Source organism: Panthera onca, chromosome B3, assembly GCF_046562875.1.
Source record: "Panthera onca isolate mPanOnc1 chromosome B3, mPanOnc1 haplotype 2, whole genome shotgun sequence".
In the NCBI taxonomy this organism is placed as follows: domain Eukaryota; kingdom Metazoa; phylum Chordata; class Mammalia; order Carnivora; family Felidae; genus Panthera; species Panthera onca.
Window position 1 is genome coordinate 11,817,982 of NC_138344.1, and position 16,916 is coordinate 11,834,897.

Consider the following 16,916-nt stretch of genomic DNA (forward strand, 5'->3'; position numbering starts at 1 on the left):
AGACAGAAGCCCAGGAAGGCCCTGTGCCGTAAGTGTGGAGCCCATTGTGGAGCTCATACCCACAAACTGAGATCATGGCCTGAGCCAAAACCAAGAGTCCGATGCTCAACTGACTGAGCCACCCAGGTGCCACCAGGATTTTGCAAAATTTTGGATTTTGATAGGCAAAAATAATGACCTGTGTCCTGAGGTTGTGTTTAGAAATTTCTTGCAAAAAAGAATGATGTTGGCCAGTGGGAATATGGAAGGAATAGCAGTGGTTCATTTCTGGCCTTCATTCCTGTAAAGAAAAGCACTTAGTGTTGATGTTCTATTGAGGTGGGTTAGTCAGTGATAACTGTCACCCTTTTTAAGGAAAGATGTTTGGATTATATTCTCACTTTTAAATTGCTCTTTCAATCAGACAGATTCTTCTGAGGATCACTTTATGTACTGGTATTTGGGTGTAATTTTATTAAGCTTACTAATAGGATATGGAGTATTACTAGAAAATTAAATAAAGGAATAGAAACATGCAGACATCAGTATTTTACTTTATATGAGTCCAAGGATATTTCATTTTCTTTCAGAGGATACACAGGTTTCTTTTGGTCTACTGAGAGATAGTGAAACTAAGTCCTGGAGATATTAACCTGTCCAGTGTGTCTAGTTAATGATTCAAAGGCTTGGACAATGTGCTGAATATGCCAAAGTGTACGTTTTCCTCCTTCAGCTCTTGTACATCCAGGATTGTGTTTTTCTCGTGTGACTCCCAAACCATTTGTTGTTTATATACGGTGAAAGGTTACATTGTGAAAGGTTACATTTTGATATTTCATTACCAGGAAGTATGTTTGTTGAAGTTTTCAACAGTTTGAGGATACTTAAATTTCATATTCTTATTATCAGACAAAATACAGGGTTGAAACATTTCATCTTAGAAATAGTGTTTCCTTTTTGCTTAATGAAACAGCTGTTTTTTCATTCAGTATATGTTTTCTTTGTAGTTTCCTTGTTTACATAGTAACCTCCTGTTGAAAAACAAAAGCATAGGCATGTCCTTGTAGTTTTCTGTATCTTGCTTACACAAATCACTACAAACAGTAGTGTGTTTTTATTTTGAACTGTAAGCCTTCCTACAGTTCTCCATGAACATGCATTAATACTTAAGTAGGAGGAAACAGGTACTTTGAGCCCACTTTATCTGTGGCTGATCTTAAAACAACATGCCGGAGCCAAAAGGATATGGTTCTTGAACGTCGTTGTATTTGGTCTTTAATTCTGGAAAGGTAGTCTCTCATTTATCCAGCACTATTTCTCACGCAGCTATAAGGAAGATGACGACTTTGAGACTGACTCTGACGACCTCATCGAAATGACCGGAGAAGGAGCCGATGACCAGCAGGACAACAGTGAAACTATTGAGAAGGTCTTAGACTCAAGGCTGGGAAAGAAAGGAGGTATGTCTCTGTGGGGAGCAAATTATGTCTTACCTACTCAGGCCCAAATCTTCTGTATTTCAGCTCTCAAATGAAGAATTTCAGTCCATGCTCACAGTGGTCGTGAAAGGTGGAAGTTGTTCTGGCATAATGTCATGTTTCATTGCAGAGGATGTAGGGATGTGTCCGATATGTCTTTGAGACTTGAAACTTAAGATGTGTTTATAGCTTAAAAAGCAGTGATGTCGCAGATATTCTGGTTTATAAACCTGAAACAAATTTACCTTTAATTAGGTGTTTCTGAATCTCCTGGGTGATAGGGAATGAAGATTTTTTTATATCTAACTTGAGGTGTCTTATAACTTAGTTTCTTTAACCTTTCCATATAGAAAATATCAAAATACTGCTTAATTCCTTTTTCTTTTTTGTTTCCATCCAGCCTCACTTTTGGTTAAGAGTTAACACAGAACTTTGGGTGGATGGGTAATTGGTGTGGGATGGTGGGGGGATCTTTCTTTCTTTATTTCTTTCTTTCTTTCTTTCTTCTTTTTTTTTTTTTTTTTTTATGTTTATTCATTTTTGAGAGACAGAGACAGAATGCGAGCAGGGGAGGAACGGAGAGAGAGAGGGAAACACAGAATCCGATGTAGGCTCCAGGCTCTGAGCTGTTAGCACAGAGCCCGACATGGGGTTTGAACTCATGAGCCATGAGATCATGGCCTGAGTTGAAGTTGGACACTCAACTGACTGAGCCACCCAGGCGCCCCTATTTCTTAGTATTCTTGGAGAGACAGATTTGTTTTCTGAGTTAGTAGGGACCAAACCAGAAGGGTGTTGCTCTTCCATTTCTCTTGTGTTTAGACACAAGGATTTCTTTGATTTCACCAACATATTTTGGAAAACATTTTAAAGTGTAGAAATTGGGTTTGCGTTTTGACAGTATTTGAAATTACGAATCTTGTTCATCCTGTATTGTTTGTGAATTTCTGCTTATTTTTCAGTCAACAGGATTTTGATGCTTCATCCAAAAAGAGATTCTTTAGCTGAATGTGTACTCAGGAAGCCTTTTCAGGGTCTGATTTAATATACTTTTAAATGTTTACCTGAATCCTTTTGCAGCTACGGGAGCTTCTACTACTGTATATGCGATTGAAGCTAATGGAGACCCAAGTGGCGACTTTGACACTGAAAAGGATGAGGGTGAAGTCCAGTACCTCATCAAGTGGAAGGGTTGGTCTTACATCCACAGCACATGGGAGAGTGAAGAATCCTTACAACAGCAGAAAGTGAAGGGTCTAAAAAAATTAGAGAACTTCAAGAAGAAAGAGGATGAAATCAAGCAATGGTACATTTTTCAAGCAATGGTATATTTGCAGCCTTGAGGGAAGGAAGGTTTTTAAAGAATGTGTGGAGCACATAGCTGTCTAGGAACTCAGATTTTGCCTTAATTATCTGAATACAGAGCTGGTCACAATTCCATTTTATAAAATTGTGACCTGAAGACACTATATATATATATATGTTTTTGTATACGGCCACCAATTTTGCAGAGTTTGATAATAATAATAAGTAGCTTATGGAGCATTTTGCACACCCAGTGTTTTTTATCCTCATGATAAGCCCATGAGATTTGTACCCATTGTACAAGTGTACACACATTGTACCATTGTACACATTTTGTGGATAGGGAGAGTGAGGCACAAGGCAACTTTTCCGGGAGGTCCCAGGATTGGAGTTCTGGCAGCCCAAATCCAGAGCTAAGTCTTAGGCACCCTGTCATTTTCCTATGATTACGCTGGGGTGGCTTAGATGTCAGGAGTTAATATTCCAGAACTGTCTGGGTTACAGTACACTTACCACTAATCTCGGTTTTCACAATTTGCAGAAATGATGTGACTGAAACAGATGAACTCCTGAAGCTCTGATAGACCATTGTTTTTAGTTTAATTTACTTACAACTTTGAAGGTGGTTAAGTTGCATATGAGAAATATGTGGGGCCTATAGCACCCACAGACCTAAAGTGACTAATTAGAGGTATCAGGTTCAACCCTGAAGACCGACCTGCCAGTGTAATGTGATCAGGTTATTTTGTGTTAGAAATAGGGCCAGATGGGTTCTAATTCCCAATTTTACTACTGTGCACCATGTGCTCCTTCAGTAAATCACTTATTTTTCCTTTAGGTATCCCTAAGAATGGGGTCGGTTGTAAAGCAATTACAAATTTAAAATCCTCGGAAGTACAGTAATAGTTCATTTCAGCTTGCCAGTATTGTCCTTCTATAGAATTTTAGTCCAAAGAATAACTAGCTTTGTGTAAAAGCTACATTTAATCTCTCCCAAAACACATACCTATATGAAAAAGGCATGTTTCCTTTTAAATCTGGAAGACAGTTTTATGGTCCTATTCTGTTTAGATATTGGAATTTATTACACAAAGTAATTATTTTTAGGTTTCTTTATAAAGAAGGAACAACTGGTATGTTTTATGAGTCTAAGGTTTCCTAAAAGTGTATGTTTTTTTATAAAATCTCTGGCTTAATTACTAGTGAAGGATTGCTAAAGGGACAGATGGAAGTAAAGGCTCAGTTTCCTTTGCTCTTCTTAGACTTTGCTTTGATAGATTTGTATGGATCTCCCAAATCTAATTGGAATGTATTTTTCTTTTCTTCTGTCTAGGTTAGGAAAAGTCTCTCCTGAAGATGTGGAATATTTCAACTGCCAACAAGAGCTGGCCTCAGAGTTGAACAAACAGTATCAGATAGTCGAAAGAATAATCGGTGAGCACATGGAAACTTATTTTAGCAGTGTTTGAGCTCTGCAAATAATGGCTTTTGGTTTTGGGGTATTGTAAATTTAAAAATGCATTTTGTAGACTTACTTGTAGAGAATAGATGTAGGGGAAAAAAGGCAAGAGAATACACGGCTATCTAGATTGATTTTGAAGGAAGAGTTAACAAGATTTGCTGGTAAATTTGGACGTGGGAGATGAGAGAAGGCGGTGTCAAGTACGATGCCAAGACTTATGACCCAGGCAAATAGGAGAACAGAGGTACCATTTACTGAAATGGAAAGGCTAAGGGAAGAACTGGCTTGGAGTGGAAATCAAGAGCTGGGTTTGATATTTGTAAGTTTGCTATTCTTCTTGGTTGACTAATTGGGGAGTATCGTGAAGGTTGTATGTAGCATATGTGAGCTTGGAGTTTAGAACTCTCAGTCTGCGCTGGAGATTTATATTTGGGAATTTATCAGTATGTAGATAGTATTTAAAGCCTAAGATTTACTGAGATTATCAGAAATAGTATACCTCGTGAGACTAGGAAGTTTGAGAGCATTCCAGGTTTTGGAAGTTAGGGAGAAGCCACAGGAGAAGAGAAAGAAAGTCTGGTGAGAGAGGAGGGGGGCTGAGAGCATGATGCTCTGGGGGGAAGGAGGACTGAGACTTGATCCTTGAACTTGGGCTGGTTCAGGATCTGTGGAGTGGTGGGGATGAGGCCTGATTGGGGTGGCTTCAAGAGAGAATGAGGGGGACACCGGGAGTGAAAACAACTCTCCTGGGGAGTTTTGTTGTAAAGGGGAACAGAAATGGGGTTGTAGCTACTCAGGGCTGTGAGAGCAAGACAGGTGTTCCTTTTTTTTTTTTTTTTAAATGGTATCAGATTATAGAGTATATTTGTATTCTTATTCATAGGACCTAAAATGTCATTCTTTCCTTGATTATAGTGATAACTTTTCTGTCGTATTTTCCATTTGTGTAGCCGTGAAGACAAGCAAATCTACATTGGGTCAATCAGATTTTCCAGGTAAGCAAAAGATTTGGTTAACAAATGTTAGTGAGCATCTAAGAGCAGTTCAGGTTTTGCAGTGTATTTAGTTTTGCCACTTGGTGTTTCAATGGTCATGTGTAAAACAGTGACACTCCCCTTCTTTGATTGACAGTTGCTAATCTACTAATTTTTGTATACCAAACAGCTCACAGTCGGAAGCCGGCACCTTCAAATGAACCTGAATATCTATGCAAATGGATGGGACTGCCCTATTCAGAGTGCAGCTGGGAAGATGAAGCCTTGATTGGAAAGAAGTTCCAGAGCTGTATTGACAGCTTCCATAGTCGGAACAACTCAAAAACCATCCCAACGAGAGAATGCAAGGTGTGGTGATGGCTGGCTTTTGGTTTTTCGGGGGAAAGATGTGTTGGTGGGAAGGGTTGATCACATAGATATTGGGAAGAGAAAATGTACAAAAGTAAATGATAATTTCCATTTTGACGTGAAAGATGAATTAACCTTGACATCAAAGGAAAATATTAAAACAGAAGAAGATGAATTGTATAATGGCTTCGCTGACCTCTTTAATCTTAAAATTCACGGAACTGGATATGTCTAATTAGAGATATTGTGCAGAATATTTGAAAGAATTTAAGCACTTTAAAGAGACGTGACATTGTATGGTGGGGCGCCTGGGTGGTTCAGTCGGTTGAGTGACTGATGGTTGAGCAACTGGTGGTTCAGTTGGTTGAGCATCTGATTTTAGCTCAGGTCATGATCTCATGGTTTGTGAGTCCAAGCCCTGTGTCAGGCTCTGCGCTGATAGCACGGAGCCTATTTGGGATTTTCTCTCTCTCCCTGTCTCTGCCCCTCAATCACCCCAGCTCATACATTCTCTCTCTCTCTCTCTCTCAAAATAAATAAACTTAAATAAAATAATGTGATGGGAGAGGGGAGAAGCTCTGAATTCTAAGTTAGAAACTAAACATATAGGCTTTTTATTTGCTTGATTGTTTGCATAAATCCTTTCCCTTTTTTGGAATTCATTCCACATGTAAAATGGTGTGCTTGGGTCCTTGGCAGAAGAAGTCTGTGTAAGACATGGGCTCTGTCTCTGAGGAGTTGACGTCCAGTTCATGGCACCAGACCTCCATCTGTGGAATTCAGTGTGTATTTGAGGGGGCAGTGAGTGTAAAAACGAACTGTGGTCAGAGAAATACAGAGGCAGGAGTCACTGAGCTCCAGTAGTCCATGAGGAGGTTTAAAGGGTTAAAGAGATTGCACTACTTGAATTGCCCTGGTTCTTGAAGAATGGGTTGGTGCTGGATAGACAGATGGAAGGGGGCCCAGGTTATTGCCCTCCCCTGAAAGGCATCAGGAGAAAGATGGTCTTGGGGCTGGAAGAGAGGAAGGTGTTATTGGCAAGTGCACTTAGGTCCGAGTGTGCATGTCTTGAATACCTTGGAGGGTAATGCTGGCTTTATCTGGTGGGTATGGACACGCCTACCTCCCTGAGAGAGAGCAGCATGATGGAAACAGTGTTGTATTCGGAAAACTTCGTGTAATGGCAGTGTGTAGTTAGGAAAGCCAGAAGGTCCAGCCAGAAACATGCCCTGGAAGTCCGTGAGGGAACCACAGTGTGCGGACAAGGGAAGTCACTGTGGGATGCAAGGATTGGAGGGGAGGAAGCTCTGGGGGAGCCGTGGCAGAAGTGGACGTGGGGCTCGGTGGCTGGGTGTGAGGAGTCAGGTTCTGTTCACTGCTGGGTGCTCACAGAGGAGAGGTGAGATGGTCGGTAATCACCTTAACCAAATACACTGTTAGGGCGGTACATCATGTAATAGGGTGCTGATGCCATAGAGCCCTAATCTTCAGAGAAATGCTCGCTATGAAAAGACTTTGTGGCCAAAGGACTTTGGGAAGCATTCCTAAATGAAGTTTTTCTGTAAATTCACAATATGGACAAGCGTTTTAGACTTTGAAAAGTCACAGTAATGAAATTTATGTAACTTGTATTACATTGTTTCCCAAATGGATTTAGTCACAGAATCCACATTTTGTACTGTGCAAAGCATAGAGACATGACCTTACTAGACTGATGTTCTTCACATCCTTTCCTTTAGAAAACCAAACTCACACACTTGGGGGGTTCAAGGTCAGGGGGTTGGCATTTTGGAATTTTTAGATGTTCTCATGGTGACCTTCTGCTGTGTTTGGCATATACAGACTTTCCCAGTGGTCTTGTTTTGTACCGTTTAAATGAGATTATAAAGATGAAAATGGAGCACTCCCTGCCATATGATAGAGATGATGTAAAATTAGTGCTGTGTAAGGATGTTCACAGACTGACTTCAGGACAGGAGCACGTTAACCAAAGACTATTTCAGGATACATCTGGCTTCGGGAGTACAGACTTCAATGAAAGGAGGTGTGGGTGCGGTGGGGTAGGTGAGGTTGGTGATTCAGATGTGAAATGTAAACTTCTGTGCTTTAGTTCAGAGCACATAAATCATAGGTAGCATTTTAACATGGGAATAGGAAGAAAGTCTTTTTCAGACATGGGCTTTGTGAATTTTTTTGTCTTTCAGGCCTTGAAGCAGAGACCACGATTTGTGGCTTTAAAGAAACAGCCAGCATATTTAGGAGGGGAGAATCTGGAGCTTCGTGATTATCAGCTAGAAGGTCTCAACTGGCTTGCTCATTCCTGGTGCAAGTAGGTAGAAAATAGGTTTGAAATTCTCTGTACCGTTTTTGGCTTCTTTATTTTTAAGTGCAAATAATTATTTCTGTTGTGTATTATAGAAACAAAAATATGTGATTGAGAGAAGGCTTTGGTAGGAGTTCATATGTATGTGTAATACCATTTTAATCTGAAGTAAAGAATACTTTGTTAATTAGTTATTTGGGGATAATTTGTCCTAGCCAGAAACCTATGTCATAACATGTTGTTTATGAGTGTGAATATAAGTAGCAAGTTAATTTGCCCACATCTGTGACGTGGAGGTCATTTTTCTCGGGAAGAAAGAAGATGTCTGTTTTCCATTCATTTTCCTTCTAGGCCAGGGAAACCTTTCCCTTCGTTTCTTGTGGTAGTGCTGAAGAATAGTGTGCAACACCCCCCTCCCTCCTAAGGTTGCTGTACATACTATCCCATGTAGAGGAAGGTCTCTGATGGTTGAACCTATAAAATTGTCCTTACTTTTTGTAACAAAACCACCTTAATTTTGAAAAGGAAAGGTGTGACAATGAAAGCATTTGAAGTTCAAAGGTGCTTGGAGGCAGTACTCATGGATGTTGTCCATCAGATCAATTGCAAATCTAAGTAGTCTCTGATTACTATGTGTCAGGCCCCGTCTAGGCCTGGACAGTGTTAACAGTGAACCACGACAGACCTAGTTTCCCTGTCCTCCCAGGGCATACAGTGTGGGAGGGATCTTTAATGCTTTACCTACAAACTCCTTCCCCCACGTGCAATTCTTAAGTGCTTCAGTGTTTTACAGTAAGGCAAAAATTCTTGTTTCCGAATTGAACTGCAGCCTGGAAATAAAACCATGTGAACTGGTTTTCTCAATGCCAAAAAGCGGTTTCTGGTTAGAGGTACATTTAGAATGCCTGCTTCCCAATGAAACTACCTATATTCTTTGTCCTGTAAAATCGAATACAGCATCTAGCATTCAGTTATGAACATTAGAGCCCTTGGTGAGCTTCAGTTTGTGTGACTAAGGATGTAAGTCTGATAGGACTATTCTAAATTGCGTAAAAACTGGTTTTGTTTCAGAGAACAGGGAGATCTCGTCTTCCTAGAAGATAGTTCTAAAGCTAGGTGGAACCTCAAGAGGTTGTGTGATCCAGCCCTCTCATTTTGTACTTGAAGGGTCTTAGCCACAAAGATGTCATGTGCAGTCATGTCACGAACATCACTGTCACACTGTGTGCTGAAGAGGACCCAAACAGTTGTTAGGCCCTAGTCACAGGAACCTTACATTAAGAAATATGCTGTTTTGGCCTAGTTTTAGAAAAACAGGGAAATCCATTCAAATCTCTTTCAGTGTATGAACAATGGCAGTTTGTTAGGGAGAGGAAATGTTGGAGAAAATCCTGTTTCCTCCCTACTAGCGTGGAAAGGTGAGAGAAATAGGAGGGAAATTACACAAAGGAACATAACATATCTGAATAGTGCATAAATTATAGAGATTTAGATTATAGAGATTTAGATTTAGATTTATAGAGAGGTACGGCCTCTTCCTTCTCCCCTGCCCCAGTATATTTGCCTTTGTCCTTTTCTTTTCCCATAAAACTAGCCATTCTGTGGAACACAGAATGTATTTTTAAAAATTCTGTCTCTTCTTGGTAAATTAAATGTCTTGTATTTCTAATCCGTTCAGTTCTTTGTAATTTGTCCGTTATTTTTAGTTCTTTCTGGGTTATTGATTAAACATTTGTTATACATGTATAAACCTTTAATCGCCTGATTTTTCTAGAAACTCTTAATGTTTGCAGCCTTTTGCCATGTATATATTTCTAATTCCCTGCCAAAAGGGCTGTTTTCTGTTTCCTGAACATACTTTCCTACTCTGGCCATTTCTTCAAGTGTTTTTCTTCTAGCTGAACAATCCTCTCCTGTTAGTATCCTGTTAAAATATCCAGACTGTCTCCTAGAGCAGTGTTTCTCAAAGTGTGGTCCAAGGAATACACCTGCATCAGAATATCCAGAAGTGTCTGTTAAAAGTACAGCTCTTTGAGCCCTTTCCCAGATGTTCTGATTTGGTAGGTGTAGGGTGGATTCAGAAATCTGATTTGCAGCCTGTCTCTGCTGTAGACTGTGCTGTATTTAAAACAAGCTTCTGGGGCGCCTGGGTGGCTCAGTCGGTTGAGCGTCCGACTTCAGCTCAGGTCACGATCTCGCGGTCCGTGAGTTCGAGCCCCGCGTCGGGCTCTGGGCTGATGGCTCAGAGCCTGGAGCCTGCTTCACATTCTGTGTCTCCCTCTCTCTGCTCCTCCCCCACTCATGCTCTGTCTCTCCCCCTCTCAAAAATAAACATTAAAGGGGCGCCTGGGTGGCTCCGTCGGTTGAGCGTCCGACTTCAGCTCAGGTCACGATCTCACGGTCCGTGAGTTCGAGCCCCGCGTCAGGCTCTGGGCTGACGGCTCGGAGCCTGGAGCCTGCTTCCGATTCTGTGTCTCCCTCTCTCTCTGCGCCTCCCCCGTTCATGCTCTGTCTGTCTCTGTCTCAAAAATAAATAAACGTTAAAAAAAAAAAAAATTAAAAAAAACACAACAAACCAAGCTCCAGATCTGCAGCACATAGGCCTGGGGAGGAGTGTATGTAGCATTAAACAACCCAGCGGCATGCAGTGGAGTAGGTGGGTGATTTGAGCAAAGGCACGTGGCCATCAGGCTGTAGGGTTCACCAGCAGTTGGGATAGCCAGTTTGCCCCCCTGCTTTCTGTAAAGGTGGAACCCAAGGTCATGTTCTTGGATACCCCCATAAAACAAAACCTGCCTTCTGTGTTACAAGGGGTAGATGTAAAAGAACAAAATGCAAGGTAAAGAATGTAGTCTGAGTAAGCTCTTAAAGTATTTCCAAAGCTTGACTGTACTTAGATCACTTGTTCTGCTATTTTGTAGTTTCTACTACAAAGGAAATACAGTTGAGGCTGGTAACCAGTGCCTTGCTTGGTGAATTGGGAGTCATTGGTGTCCTTGCTGTTTGTGCACATGCTGGTTTGTGTGTGTGTGTGTGTATGTGTGTGTGTGTGTACACGTACTAATGGTTTTGTTTTGTTTTGTTTTTATTTTTCTCTTCCTGCAGAAGTAACAGTGTAATCCTTGCTGATGAAATGGGCCTAGGAAAGACCATCCAGACCATATCATTCCTCTCCTACCTGTTCCACCAACACCAGCTGTATGGCCCCTTTCTTATAGTCGTCCCTTTATCCACCCTCACCTCATGGCAGAGGGAGTTTGAAATCTGGGCACCAGAGATTAACGTAGTGGTTTACATAGGTGACCTGATGAGCAGAAATACGGTGTGTAAACAAAAAGAATTGGGATAGAATCTGTGTTATAAATGTATTTTGGAAATTGACCTAAAACCATTATAGTCTTTAGTAACATTATGATTCCGACACTGTAATGTGCCCCCACTGTTGGGAGATTTATGTATCACAAAAATGCAACTCACATATTCTTTAAAATATGCTTACTATATTAAAGGAAAGCAATAGCAGTATGTGAATGGGAATTTGTTTTAGTTGGATTGCAGTATTTAGTTTTTCTTCTCTTTGTCTCATATTTCTAAGACTATTTTATTTATAATGGATTATAAGGTGGAGTTAATACCCTGTGGAATGTTAATATTATTTTTGCTGTTTGAACAGAGAGATACTACTAAAAATGATCAAGTTCTTAGAGTTTGTTTCCCAGCCTTTTAAAATGGTGAGGTTGCATAACTTAGTAAGGTAGGAATAATGAGAAAGGACAATGGACTTTGCTGGGGCTATAGAAATGAGAGTTATTTGTCTGTTTTCAACCTTAACTTGAGCATAGGGAACTTAGAACAGAGAGGCTTGAGTTGATCTCTGTTTAGCGGTTCTTTTCTTGATTATGAGTAATTTTTTTAAAAGCACCTGTTGTGTGTGAGGGCTTGTCTGTGCTTGGTGCCTTTTACAGGTATATGACCTGTAATCCTCATGATAGTCCTCATGATAGTCCTCATGATAGTGGATGGTATTCTTTCCAACCGACCGAGGAAGAAAAGGACTCAGAGTTTAACACTTGTCCACAGGCCAGCTACAAAGTGGCAGAGCTGGGGTTGGGACAGAGATGTGTCTGGTCCCAGACCTTTGCTCTTTCATTACTGTGTGTTAGAGAAAACTGTTTCTGGGAGATTGCTTATCCCAAGAGAAAGCCATCAGGAATTCTCAAACTTTTGAGAGATATGTTATATATTATACCGATTGAAACTTACTTTTATTAAATATTTTCATTCAAGTCGTCTAACCTAAACCTGGTAGATTTGCAGATTTCCCTGCTCTAATTTTGAGTTTCTAAGCCGTTCTTAGCTTTGCTAATCTATTTGTTAACCATTACAAAAGAAAACACTTCCTAGATGATGCAAAATGGCTTCAAGCACTGCATTCAAAGGTGAAGACAAAGTGAACTCTGAAAATTGTGGAGTCAGGGAAATTTTCTTTTCTTTTCTTAAATTTTTTTGAAGTTTATTTATTTTTGAGAGTGAGAGAGACCCGAGTGCGAGTGGGGGAAGGGTCAGAGAGAGAGGGAGACACAGGACCTGAAGCAGGCTCCGGGCTTCAAGCTGTCAGCACAGAGCCCAATGCAGGGCTCGAACTCACGAACTGTGAGATCATGACCTGAGCCAGAATCGGATGCTCAACTGACTGAGCCACTCAGGCGCCCCGAGTCAGGGAAATTTTCTATGTGGACTCTCATACTCCTTTTCTTTGCTCTTCCCACTTGGTGGTGATTACCTGCACGTACTCCTTGTCCTGTTTCCCGGTCCCCAACTTGACAGCCAAACTACAGGAGCCTTGTTATGGGCCATCGTGCCTGCTGGGCGGCCGATCACACTGTAGTATGATGGGCCATGTGCCTGCCAGACTCCCGGTCACACTGCAGTATGATGGGCCATTGTGCCTGCTGCGTGTCCGGTCACACTGAAGTATGAATGTGTTAGTTTTTGTGTTCCTTTACATTAACATTATTTTCATGCATTTTACATTTTCATTCTGTAACCTTCCTTTTCCTTTTTCTTGGAGGCCACATCTTTCTGTTCTAGATTAATGAAATTTCTGACCAAGCCAGAGGTTGGGAATTGTTCTATTTGTTAATAAAAGTATCGCACTACCAAAGAGCAAAGAATAATAAAATATTCCTTAAGAAAATTCACATTCTGGGAGGTTGCTAGATCAGTTCAAGTCACCAGGGTTTAACTGCAGATGGAATGCATTTTTTTGTCAGTTTTGTCAGATGTATTGGGATGGGGGCAGGGGGAAGTGATAGGTTATTTGAGTTCTGGCAGTAAAGTTTCTGCTGCTCAGTGATCTTTTAATTCTTTTACTGCTCTATAGTTTGGTTGCTTCAGTCAATTTAGAATGTATAAAATATCCATTAAATTCTAATCAGTTTTTTTATTTGGCATGTTTCTATGCATCTGTCACAAGACTGCTGGTGATAAGAAAGGTAAAAGTTGAAATTGTATCTTAATTACTGATTTCTCTTCTAGATACGGGAATATGAATGGATTCATTCTCAGACTAAAAGGCTGAAGTTCAATGCACTTATAACAACATATGAGATTCTCTTAAAAGATAAGGTGTGTAATTTGTAGTGTGACTTGTCCCAATGGTGGGCTCTGTGCTTCCCGCTTGCCATGTTGCTTTTCTTTATTTAGTTAAAAACAGACAAGTAAACAAACAAAAATCCACAAAGAATACTGAGCTTATAAATAAAAATCAGAACCTTACAGTTGAATGGGACTTTAGATCGCTTAGTCCAATTGAATTAAATAATAGGATGAAAGGGTATTGAAGCCAGTAACTTACTTGAGATTCTAGTCAGCCATTGGAACCTGGGCTTGAGTGCCATCCCAGGCATTTCCCATCGTATCATCGTAAAGGAATTTCTCCACAACAGATGATGTGAATGGTCTCTGTGAGGAGGACGTAAAAATGAAGTTCTTCATATCCTCTCTTTTCTACAATTACTAAGAAATGTATGTGGCAGGTGGTCCCACTGGAGATAAGTGTAAATAAGTTCAATTTGGTGGCTTTTGTTGTTTCTGTGCTTCAGAGTTGGGGTGGAGAATAGGCAGAGGAGAATCTTAATTAAGGAGAGACTGCAAAATCACAGTTTTTGTTTCTGTATCATTTTTGCCCAGCATACCAATTTCTGTGTTCTTGCCGTGGGGCATGCAGCAGTACGTGGCATAAGAGATTCCCCCTCTCCCCCAAAACCTTTTGGATGGTGGTGTGCTCTTTCGAGTAGACACTAGTCTGGCAAAACACAGACTAAACAGAAGAGTCCTAATACAATTTTAAGTCCGTGAAGAACAAATGTTTCTGTGTATTACCTTTGTGATGGCATTTGTACAGAGATAATTAACACTTGAAAGTACTTTGGGTTTCCTTCTGACCTGGTGGCTCGTTCTGTTTTGTTTTTACTTTAGACTGTGCTGGGCAGTATTAACTGGGCCTTTCTGGGAGTGGATGAAGCCCATCGGTTGAAGAATGATGACTCTTTATTGTATAAAACTCTGATTGATTTCAAGTCCCACCATAGGCTCCTGATTACGGGGACCCCTCTGCAGAATTCCCTCAAAGAGCTCTGGTCCTTGCTGCACTTTATTATGCCGGAGAAGTAAGCTCCTTCCTATGTGTTTCGAAAGATGCTAGAATGTCTGAAATGCCAATGCTTTTTAACTTTTTAAAAATAGACCTTAGGGAAAACAGATGGCATGATTTGGGAACAGCAAAACATTAAACTGCTGCAGGAATAAAATTAGTAAAACGTTCCATAATAAATGTTAGGAGGCACAGAATTCAGCATGTCAAGGAGGAAAGCCTATTATCTACAAGACATTTGAATCTGTTAATGCTTTGGGGAAATAATTGGTAAACAGGAAATGTTAGACCTTCTCACTGTTGTTATAAGGTAATCAAGAATTGAAATGAAGTATACAAGGTACTCAGTCTGACAGGTGTTAATATCTTAAACCCAAACCTGTGATAACAGAAGCAATCAGCATTAGCTATTACTCAGATCTGTAATTTACTAAAGAATCATAGAGGTCTTTATTGAAAAGATTTTTATGGGGGAGATGGTATACACGTTTCATAAAACTTAGTTATCCAGCAGTATTCAGTGATGCTTGAAATGAAACCTAAATTTGTTGCCCTACCTTGGGAGACCCCGCCCAGTGTGGCACCTCGATGGTACTCTTGATTCCTCCCATCCCATCCCAGAATGGCCAGCTGTTCTGCCAGCTTTCCGTACCTTTAACCTGCCAAGCCACTGCCACTCTTTATCTGGGATGGTCTTTCTCCTCATCTTCACATGGCCAGGAACATTTTTGCCTGAGCCTTTATGACCACCTCCTTTCAGATTCTTCTCAGACCACCTAACCTACAAAAGCCTGTCAGACATGCTTATCACCCTACCCAGTTTTTTTTTTTTTCTATGTGGTACCTCACTGCTTTCCTTTCTTCCTCATTCATCTCATGTCATTAAATTTATGCATTCAGAAGTACCAAGGATCATGTTTACTTTATTCCTCAATGGTCCACATTGGCTGGAGTAGTATCTGGCATGCAGTAACTAGTCAGGAGTTGTCAGATTGACAGGGAAATGCTCCACAATTTTTTTTTTTATAACTCAAAATATTTGAGTGCCTGCTATGTGCCATAAACTAAGCAAGGCATTTTGGATAGCATAATGAAAAACATGAGTGGTCTCTTCCCCCATGTGTTGTTAACTTTTTTGTAAACACTGTTGAGATGTAATTTACATATCATAAAATACATGATTGTAAGTATACAATTCGTTTTTTTTAGTAACTTTGTGTATTGGTGCAACCATCACCATAATCTAGTTCTAGAATAGTTTCTTCACCCAGAAAGTTCCCTCTTGCCTGTAGTTAAATCTGCTTTTGTGTCTAGTCTGAGGCAGTCACTAATCAGCTTTCATCTCTAGATTTAACTTTTTTAGAAATGTCATATAAATGGAATCCTAATAAGTAATCTTTTGTTTTTGGCTTGTTTCATTTGGCATAATATTTTTGAGATGTACCTGTGTCATAGAGATTTATTTATTCTCTTAAAGTGGAGTAATACTCCATTACATGTATCACCAGTTGATGGACATTTGAGTTGCTTCAGTTTTGGGCTATTGTGTCTATGTGTGGACATTTGTTTTTATTTATTTATTATTTTATTTATTTGTTTTTATTTATCTTGGTTGGATACTTAGTGAAATTGCTGGGTTGTTTGGAAAGTAGGTATTTACTTTCCATCTGCCATTCCTACCAGTTCTGTATACCAACACCAATACTTGGTATGTCATCAGTCTAGTCATTCTGGTGGGAGCGTAGTGGTATCTCAGTGTGGATTTTACTTGCGTTTCTTTAATGACTAAAAATGTTGAACATCTTTTCATGTGTTCATTAGCCCTTTGTGGATCTTTGGTGAAATGTCTGCTTAAATCTCTTGCCCAAGTTTTTATTCAGTTTCACCTATTTTCTAATTTCTTTTGTGTTTTTTTCTTTGTTGCATGGTTTTTGTTTGTTTGTTTTTTAGAGTGTGTTGGTTAATTTGAAATATTTAGGTTTTCCCAGATGACTTGTAATTGAATTTTGTTTTAGAGAACATGTTTTAAATGAATTCACTGTTATTTATATATGGTTTAGCATGTTGGGGTGCCTGGGTGGCTCAGTTGGTTGAGCGTCTGACTTCGGCTCAGGTCATGATCTCACAGTGCGTGGGTTCGAGCTCGTGTAGGGCTCTGTGTTGGCAGCTCGGAGCCTGGAGCCTGCTTCGGATACTGTGTCTGCCTCTCTCTCTCTACCCTCCCCCACTCATGCTCTGTCTCTGTAAAAAATGAATAAATCTTAAAAAAAAACTTTTTTATATGGTTTAGTATGTTTTCTGTTTTGGAGAATGTTCTTTGTGTACTTGAATAATACTCTGCTTTCATAAGGTGGAGTTCTGTAAATGTCCA

General features: G+C 40.1%; 1 protein-coding gene across 5 annotated transcripts in view; it reads left to right on the top strand.

The window, feature by feature from the left end:
* The window catches only part of CHD2 (chromodomain helicase DNA binding protein 2), a 122,661-nt gene that overhangs the window by 38,153 nt on the left and 67,592 nt on the right, over positions 1-16,916 (top strand). For 4 of the 5 annotated variants that reach the window (XM_060617742.3, XM_060617736.3, XM_078448976.2 and 1 more), the window contains 9 exons: positions 1,306-1,439; positions 2,538-2,763; positions 4,096-4,196; positions 5,175-5,219; positions 5,389-5,567; positions 7,772-7,896; positions 10,996-11,212; positions 13,429-13,518; positions 14,371-14,561. In XM_060617742.3, the coding sequence (XP_060473725.1) occupies positions 1,306-1,439; positions 2,538-2,763; positions 4,096-4,196; positions 5,175-5,219; positions 5,389-5,567; positions 7,772-7,896; positions 10,996-11,212; positions 13,429-13,518; positions 14,371-14,561 (1,308 nt within the window). Of the gene's footprint in view, positions 1-1,305; positions 1,440-2,537; positions 2,764-4,095; positions 4,197-5,174; positions 5,220-5,388; positions 5,568-7,771; positions 7,901-10,995; positions 11,213-13,428; positions 13,519-14,370; positions 14,562-16,916 lie in introns of those variants that run through there. The other variant, XM_078448977.2, reaches the window with a different exon arrangement.